This window comes from Arvicanthis niloticus, chromosome 9 (assembly GCF_011762505.2).
Source record: "Arvicanthis niloticus isolate mArvNil1 chromosome 9, mArvNil1.pat.X, whole genome shotgun sequence".
Classification (NCBI taxonomy): Eukaryota; Metazoa; Chordata; class Mammalia; order Rodentia; family Muridae; genus Arvicanthis; species Arvicanthis niloticus.
The window spans coordinates 69,436,508-69,446,004 of NC_047666.1; the positions used below are offsets into that span (position 1 = coordinate 69,436,508).

General features: G+C 36.5%; 1 protein-coding gene across 1 annotated transcript; it reads right to left on the reverse strand.

Annotated features, from left to right (window-relative positions):
- Nucleotides 1–3,609: 3,609 nt before the first annotated feature.
- LOC117715768 (gliadoralin-A-like) lies at nt 3,610–8,349 on the reverse strand. The gene is made up of 3 exons (XM_034512621.2): nt 8,220–8,349; nt 7,247–7,526; nt 3,610–3,724 (listed from the first exon to the last, which is right to left on the reverse strand). Exons 1-2 carry the CDS (start codon nt 8,281–8,283, stop codon nt 7,291–7,293), a joined length of 300 nt encoding a protein of 99 aa, XP_034368512.1. The 5' UTR covers nt 8,284–8,349; the 3' UTR covers nt 3,610–3,724; nt 7,247–7,290.
- Between the last annotated feature and the right edge of the window lie 1,148 nt (nt 8,350–9,497).

Sequence of the window (9,497 nt, forward strand, 5' to 3'; positions counted from 1 at the left end):
TGAATGCCTGCTGTCCCAAAGGGTCTCCAGGGTTCAGAAGCTCTTTGACCAAGTGCCTGGTTGTCTCTCATAGCTCAGCACCCCACACAGCAGCAGCAGCAGCAGCAACAACAACATCACCCTGCCCCAAAATCACTACCTCTGGGGGGAGGGAGGATTTATTTATTTCTTTCTTTCTTTCTTTCTTTCTTTCTTTTTCTTTTTAATAGCAGTAGACATATTATCTTTCAATTGAAATTTAACATTTTTTTGAAAATTTGAAGTAAATATATCTTAGTATGTGTGCATAAATTATCCATATTACCCTTTCTCTTTATATGTAAATTCAAGGTTTGAGTGTATTTAGTTTTAGATAAAAAAGAATACTCGTTTTGAATTTCAGCTTGCCTTTTGGAAGCAACTTTTAAATTTAAATCACTGTAATTTTTATGTGCTTACCTCTGCCTCCCAAGTGTTAGGATTTAATTCCAAGAGCTGGAATTAAAGGTCTGAAGTCCACCTGGCTCTGGATTTTTTTATAATAGTTTTTCCTCAAAGGATTGTCCTGGTTTAATTTGATTCTCCATTTCCCCTTATTTCATAGTGTTAGAAGTAAATGTTAAAGTTTTTTTTTTTTAAATTTATAATCTATCATTATTCCTGATTCATTCTGACTTTGTTCCCTAGCAAATTTTAATATTCTAATCTTAATTAGACACAATGCTAATTTGTCTACCCTTTCACTGTTTCTGACATTTTGTCTGTCTTGCATATATGAGCTACATAAAATATGATGTCTTTTCTATGTTTTGCTAGGTTTTGTCATTTCCAATCATGCAAGCATGACCAGATATTTTTTTCATTTACCTGCCAGTTAATGATATTCTATTTTGAAGAACAAATACCTATACCATTGCTTATACCTTGAATTGGAGAGAATATTTTCCTTTTGTTGTCCTAGTTGTTTGTCTTTGTCATTTTTTCATTTATTTACTTATTTGTTTATTTATTTTATATCACAATTGGTGCCCCCTTTTCTGGTCCCCCCTCACACAATCCCTCTTTCTATCCTGCCTTCCCTTCTCCACTGAGAGTGTGGGTAACCTTCTGAGTTTCTCCTGCACCCTTGTGTATCAAGTCTCTGCAGGACTAGGGGCATCCTCTCCCACTGAGGCCAAACAAGGCATCTTATATCCAATAATGCTACAATGATTTTATGGTTCCTTCCTCGGTATTGGCCATTCTATTTCATGGTCTATAGGCTGCCACTTTTTATTAGTTTTGGTTTCATCAGTCCCTGGTGAAACATCAGTAAACCATGCATGAGCCAAATATTGTGACCATTCCCTTGGTCCTCACAGCTCAATGGGTGCTACTTTTGGGGGAGGAATGAGCAGGTTAGACATAAGATTATAGTCAGCTAAGTGCACAGACTCCTTTGCTATAACATCCTGATTACTTAGGAATTCAGATAGGTACCAGTTCCACTATAATACTTTTCCTTCCAGGGCTAAGCCTGTAAAAGATGCTGCCTTTAAATAGATACAATCCATCATTGTAAGAAGCACCCTTATGACCATAGTGTGTTTGGCGATGGTTGAGAGTAAGGTTCTCTATGACTCATTAAATGTTCAGATTCATATCTCAAAGAGAGGAAATTTATTCTCCAAATTTGGAAAGCATTTGCAATTGAAGCCTACAAGCAAATGTTGGTGGACAACTTTTTTGCTTTTTAAAGAGTCCCCAGTTGCTAATTCATCAATAAATGTGATATCCACAATTAAGGTGTCATTGGTCAGAGAAGAGCTTACTGGTGGTCACAAAGGCTGCTCTTTGTTCCTATACTCATTGGAAATTGGCTGCTTTTTTAGTGACTCTGTAGAGGGTTTATATAATAATCTGTAAATATGGTTTATAATTTCTTGCATGTGCAAACATATCCATTAGGAGCTGTATCTGAGTTCTGTGCCTGGGTGGTTATGTTAAAGACATGCACCATCACCTCTCTTTTCTGTGTAACTCTAGAAAAAAAACCCTAACTGATAGAGATCTCTCCATCTCTGCTGGAAATAAAAACATGAGCTATCAGCACCTTGCTCAAATATTTATCATAGTTCCAAATCATTCCAACTCTTAGAGATCAAGAAAACAAGTCATTAAATCATTTAAAATGTCTTAACTGTGTTCTTAATATCAAACCTAAAAAAAATTGTTCTTTTTATTTATGAAGAAAACATAAACTCCGAAGTCCAAGATGAGCTCATCTGCATTATACAGTCTAACATTCTAACATGTAATTAAGACACATGGTTTAAGAAAACTCATTTTTCATTTCATGCTAGTAAGGCAAATATGCCTTTGTTAAATTATCATTCAAAATATATTTTTTAAAAAATTTCTTATCTCTGATCAAATGAAAGGCATTTGTTAGTCTTTATAAGGAAGATTGGACGGAATGACCAAGCTGTCCGATGAATTATTGACTCTCCTTATTCAGGAGATCTCTTCTGTCTCAATATAATCTTTCTCAATTTTCTTGGTATTCACAGATTTTCTTCTGTGAAAACAAAGACAAAATCTCTTTTCAAATATAACATGTATCCAGGTCTCAATTTTGAGATCAAACTATATTTAAAATATACAGGTTGTTTTTATTCTTCAGTTTTTTCACTATTCAATGACTCTCCACAGCTATTGTTCCTTTCTCATTAGCATTTAAAAATTAAAGTTAATGAAACACTATGTAATCTACCTCTGTGTGTATTTATTACCCCTTTCTGTTTACTAAGAACATCTTTTGAAGTGTCATTAAATCTTCCTATAAGAGCTTGTCCTGTAGGATTTTGTGGTATACCTGTAGTGTGCTTTATGTTATAATATTTAACAAAACTGTTTCATTTTATTAAAGACCTATGCTGGAGCACTGTCAGTCTTAACTTGTATAGGTATCCCCATAATAGCCATAACTTCTAATAAGTGTATAATTGCAGAATCAGCTTTCTCAGAACCTAAAGCAGCATTTGCCTATTGAAATCATAAATATGTATCTATGGAATGGTGCACATACTTCAATCTTCCAAATGCAACAAAATGAAGCATAACCATATACCAAATTCTATTTCTTTGGGTACTTTTTGGGTTATTTCCTGCAGGTAATAGTTATACAAAGAGTAAGTAGGACATTTATTTATAGTTTCCTCGGCTTGTTGCCAAGTGATAGAAAAACCTTCTTCAAACCTTTGCTGTTAACATGTCATTTCTTATGAAATTTTTGGACATTAGAAGTGGTTGCCATATAATGGAGACAATTTTGCAAACGTGAAGAAAGAAGAGAGGACTATAGTGGAATCTGAAAAATCCGGTGCATCAAACTCATGAACATCTTGAGGAAATGTCATAAAATTTCCTCACTTTTTAATCTACATTTTGTTTTACTTTTCTTAAATAAATCAGTTAAAAATGTATAAAACATTTTCTTTTTAAAAATATTTTCTTTATTTTTTTTACATAGCAGCTGGCCTATTAACATAAAGCATAGATAGAAACCTGGAGATAGAGTCCTTATACTGTGTCCAAGGCCTTAAAATTCCAGATTCACCCCTACCCCAAGAGAAAGGCATCAGTCAGAAGTTGCATGCTCAGTATTTTATTGATAGAGTGAAGATAAAGGTATAACTACATAGCTTCTATGTCATAATCTTCTAAGGGAATTGTCTTCTTAGCTCATTATCTTTTCATTAACTTTCTGAAAGAAACAGGGAAGAAAGATTATAGGGAAATATGACAAAGCATTTTCCAATTTTTTTTTTTTGCTGGTGAATGAATTAGTTTACAACCCATCTCCTCCTCTTTATTGTTTCCTGTCTTTGTGTTCTGATTCATTTCTGCTCACTTTAGATTTGCACCCTACATATGATCTGTTCTCAGCTGTTACATATAAGATGAAGAAGGAATAGCTGTTTTAGGCTGAATGTCTTATGATTGTGATAGAAAGTATCTTAGGATGAATTTACAAACTGATATGTGAAATATATTCTTTAGTAGTAAAACACAGAAACTATCCTCAATCTCGGGTCACAGGGTTAAAAGGAGAGCAGTGCCACAATACATAAAATTTTGAACAAAACAAAACCAAAAAAAGCAGTGTTGAAAGCAAGAGCAAACAACATGAATACATGTCTATGCCTCTTTAAACTTACATGTAAATTTCTCAAGAATTACATTATTCCATACATCTATAACATAATAGATCTCAATATAAATATATTACTAATGAAAAATAATTATATTTGTTTAAAATTTTAAAAAGATTTTTCCAAATGAACTAATTAGTTAATGGTAGTAGCTCTTGGGAAAAACCTAGAAGGGTACAGTGTGCTTTAATATTTATTTTTAGACTATTTCATTTAAAGCTAGGCACTGCCAAGCACATCTATAATCCTAGTGGTCCAATGATGAGATGGGAGACAGAGGAAGAAGAGTCTCACAGAATCTCACATTAGTATCAAGAAATCAAATAACCCTTGCAAGTAAAATGGGATATGGGGACAGACACATGATGTTGTCCTATGACTTCCAAACTCAAGGCATGGAACACGTATGCCCATAGTCAAACATGTGCATTTATACAGGCAGAATTGAAGACCCAGAAATAAAACCACACACTTACGGACACTTGATCTTTGACAAAGAAGCCAATAAAATACAATGGGAAAAACGTATCCTTAATAAATAGTACTAGTCTAACTGGCTGTCTGTATGTAGAGAAAAAAAAAAATCCATTCTTATCTCCTTGCACAAGTGGATCAAGGACCTCAACATAAAACCACATACACTGAGTCTAATAGAAGAGAAGGTGAGAAAGAACGTTGAACTTCTTGGCACAGGGAGACATTTCCTAAACAAAACTCTAATGGATAAGGATCTAAGGTCAAGAATTAGTAAATGGGACTTCATGTAACTGGAAAGCTTCTTTAAGCAAAGGACATAGTCAATAGGACAAACCGGCAACCTACAGATTAGGAAAAAAATTTCACTAGCCCCACATCTGATAGAAGGCTAATATCCAAAATATATAAAAACTCAAGAAGGTACCCACCAAAAAACAAACAACCCAATCAATTAAAAAAAAAAAAACAGGGCATAGAACTAAACAGAGAACTCACAACATAGGAAATTAGAATGGTGGAGAAGCACTTCAAGAAATGTTCAAAGTCTTAGTCATCAGGGAAATTCAAATCAAAACAACCTGAGATTTCACCTTAAACCAATCAGAATGGCTAAGATCAAAACCTCAGGTGACAGCAGGGGTTGGTGAGGATGTGGAGAAAGAGGAACACTCCTCTATTACTGGTGGAATTCCCAACTGGAACAACCAGATTTGACATTAATCTGGGGATTCCTCAGAAAATTGGAAACATATACCTGAAGATCCAGCCATACCACTCTTGGGCATATACCTAAAAGATGCCCCTCGAATGCCACAGGGACACATGTTCCATTACATTCATAGTGGCCTACTTTGTGATAGCCAGAAGCTGAAAACATCCCAGGTGTCCCACAACAGATGAATGAATACAGAAAATGTGGTTTGTTTCCATATTGAAATACTATTCAGCTATTAAGAACAAAGGCATTCTGAGTTTTGCAGGCAAATGAAAGGAACTAAAAAATATCATCCTGAGTGTGAGGTAACTCAAACTTCAAAGGACATGCATGGTATGTACTCACTAATAAGTGGTTATTAGCCAAAAAATGTAAAGAATACCCACGATACAATCCACAGATCTCAAAAAGTTTAACAAGCTGAAGGGACCAAGTGAGGATGCTTCAGTCCCACTTGGGAGAGAAAAGAAAGCAATCACAGGACAGGGGAGGGAACGATAGAACTGGATAGGAAAGGGGACAGAAAGGGAAGAGGAGAACATGATCAGATATTGGGTAGGGTAATGGGGTGAAGCCCTGCTGGTCAGCAGAAAGAATGGAAATAGGCAACCTCAGAGGTAGGAGGTGTGGAGACCCTCCAGAATATACCAGAGACCTGGGAAGTGAGAGACTCTCAGGACTCAAAGGGAGTGACCATAGATAAAATGCCCTACAGTAGGGAACTTGTAGAATCCATCCCCAGCAGAAAGACAGGGCATCAAGTGAAGGGTGGGGTTGCCATTTCCACAGGCAAAAATTCTAACCTAGAGTTGTTCCTGTCTGAAAGAACTGTAGGGACAAAAGTGGAGAAGAGACTGAGGAAAAGGAGGTCCAGTGACAGGCTTAAATTGAGATACAGCTAAAGGGAAGGTGCCAGGTTTTGACACTACTACTGTGGCTATGGTGTGCTCACAAAAAGGGGCCTATCATGACTGCCCTGAAAAAGACCCAACAAGCTTCGGAAAGAGTCAGATGAAGATATTTATACCCAACCAATGAAGCTGCTGGCCCCTGTGGTTAAGTTAGGAAAATGATGGAAGAGCTGAGGAGAGTAATCCCATAGGAGGATCAGTAGTCTCAACTAACCTGACCCCTCCCCCAGAGATCTCTCAGAAACTATACCACCAACTAGGCAGCATATACCAGCTAATATGAGGCCCCTAACACATATACAGGAGAGGACTGCCAGGTCTGAACTCAATCAGAGAAGATACACCTAACCTTCAAGAGACTGGAGGCCCCCTGGAATGTTGAGGTCTAGTGAGGTAGGGGTTGGGGGTAGGAACATCCTCATGGAGATAGGGCAGAAGGAGCTATGAGATGTGGAGTAGTCAGAGGGTATACTGGAATGGGGATAAAATATGGACTGTAGAAAAGATTAAATAAAATTAAAACAAAAACTAGACAAGGTTTATCAATTTATCCATGCTGTGAAACCATACTATGTATACAGTGATGAGGTAGAAATGTAAGATGAGCAGCTGTTGGTTCTCAGCATGGAGGAAGAGTACCTTAGAGAGAACACTACTCTTGCTCTTAGAAATAACATTAATCTTTGTGCACAAAGCAATATAAGAAAAGACAGAGTATCACGATCCAAAATGAATTTGGGCATGACACTTCTTAAATTAAGAATCACTTTGCACATGTTTTACACAACTGATTTCCTCCTACCACAGGATATCTGAATATTAAATGAAATGTGATCATCTCCATGAACTTTCAACTTGTTTAAAGTTTAAGAAATTGTGTTATTTTTTTCTAAAAATACTGAAATTTAAGAGTTTCATGTAAATAAAGAAAGAAACAAAGAACTCAAAGCTGATGTTGCCCTCTTCCTTACTGGTGAAACTGGCCTTGAGAAGATCCCTAGGTTCTTCTTTGTTGCTAGTTTCTGCGTTGTAGCTGCTCTCGTAGTGGCCGCTGTGCCCTCTGTGCTGGTGGCCTCTGTGGTGGCTGCTTTTTCTGCTGCAGATCCTGCGTCTCCTGCTGCTCCAGCTGAAGACTTTGTTGCACCTGCTGCTCCTGCTGCTCCTGCTGAATTTGATATTCTGGGTTCTGTGTACGAACAGGGCGTCCTTGGAAAGAGGGTAGTCTCTCTCTCTGGTTGGAAACTATAAATTCTGTGTGGGTATAGAGTAAATAAGTATGAGTGATGAGCTGCTAATACATGTTATTTCAAAGACTTTATCACATTGTCCTTTTCTCTAACATGCCACTCAATTTCTAACCGCCCTAGTTACCACTATGCTATCCAGATCAGTGACTTTAAATCTAAGTATGGATGGTATGGGCCATTGTGGCTTTCCATGTGTTACGAGACTTGGTGGTTTTGGAGAAAAGAACTTATATAGAATATCTCCACAAAAAAGAAACCACCAAGATTTCAGAGGTTAAAATTAATGATTTGACCCTTTCCAAGAAATGGTCCTCATTTGTGTTTCTCTTCTTCATTTTTTCCTGCATCTACTTCATATGTAATGCGGAAACTCTCACATAATGCCTCCACTGTCATGTCATAGCTGAGTCACAAAATTTTCCCAGACTCCAGTAGATCTTTCTCAGCTCAGAGAATTGTGTCTATGAGAGCAAATCAAAATTTTTTATTTCTCCGATTGAAATGTTAGTTTCAATTGTATGTTAATGGCCTGCGTATTCTTAGGATGGAGTAAGAACTCAAGTGATCTCTACCTTGACCTAAGAACTCTTCAGTCCTATTTTGTTTTTATTTTTGTTAAGTCTCTTGCCTCACTTCTGTTTGTGTGATCACCTCGACCATATGCAGAATTATAGTCCTCATAAACATATTTGCATACCTCGATTTGAGTCCTGAGCTGAGCTCAGGGTCAGCATGACCAACGTGAGTAGAACCACCAGCATGTTGGAGGAAGCTCTGGAGTTGTTGCCAAATGTGTGCTCAGAAAAACAATGCAACTGGATTTATAAGGAGTGGAACAATGGCGCCTTTGAAGCCTGGCTGGGTGACCTTGTTCCTGATCAAACAGGATGCCTTGTGTCCCTGACTCTCCTCTGGCACTTCAGCTCAACAGGATGTGGTAGATAGTGTAACTTTGGCAGAGGTTGGAGGGAACAATATCATACAATCAATCTAGATATTAAAATTTTACTTATTCCTTTGCAAATTTTATTATATTTAGTGAATTGTGGCCATACATGATCATCCACTGCATAGAACTGAGAGGCAAATATGGGTCTATACGTGTTTGTGTTTGTTACTATTAGTCCTTTAGCCAAAAATTTTCTAAAAAGGTTTATATTTGGGATTAGCATTATTACTCATACTCCAATAGTTATACTTCTTTAAAACACTGCATATATGATAGTCAACTATGAATTTCATGGAATGGTAGATATTTCTCCTTGGCTCTGTGGTCAGTTGTGAAACAAAGTTAGCTCTCATCTTACTGTGGTACAGAAAGATTGCATAGGAATCTATGAATTGTCCTTAATCACAGAAGACTTGGTATTGAAAAAGTACAAGGCCTAAAATAATCTGATTGCCAACTATTCTTCTAACTTATTAAAACCAAGAGAATCTGCAGTAGAATTTCCACAGCACAGGAACATAAATTTGAACTGTCTTGATAATCTATGCTATTTTATATCTTTCAGACATCTGGTCCCTCCCTCTTTCAAGAATGTTTTTAGAGGTTGAGGTTGTTGTTGGTTTTTGTTTTTTGTTTTTTATTTTGTTGTTGTTGTTACCTTTCAGGAAATTATTATTTTGTTTGTTTTCCAATCACAAACACTAAACACTGATTACCCTTGGTTATGCAATGGAATAACATAGCCTATTGCCTCTCCCAGAATATTAGTTGCATTGTACCATCTCATGTAAATGTCATTTATCATCAGAGATGATTTTATTCTTGGGTTGACTGACAACAGAGAAAAATATATTACAATATCCTGATACTCATTCTTCCTTACTCTCTACTGGCTTGTTATAAATTAAACTTTCAATCCATTTTATCCATGTTTATTTAATCCATTTTCTATTTCTCATTTTTCTTTCACATTCTGAGAGAATGCACTTACTTAATCATGTAAATATACATCTATTCTAATCTTCT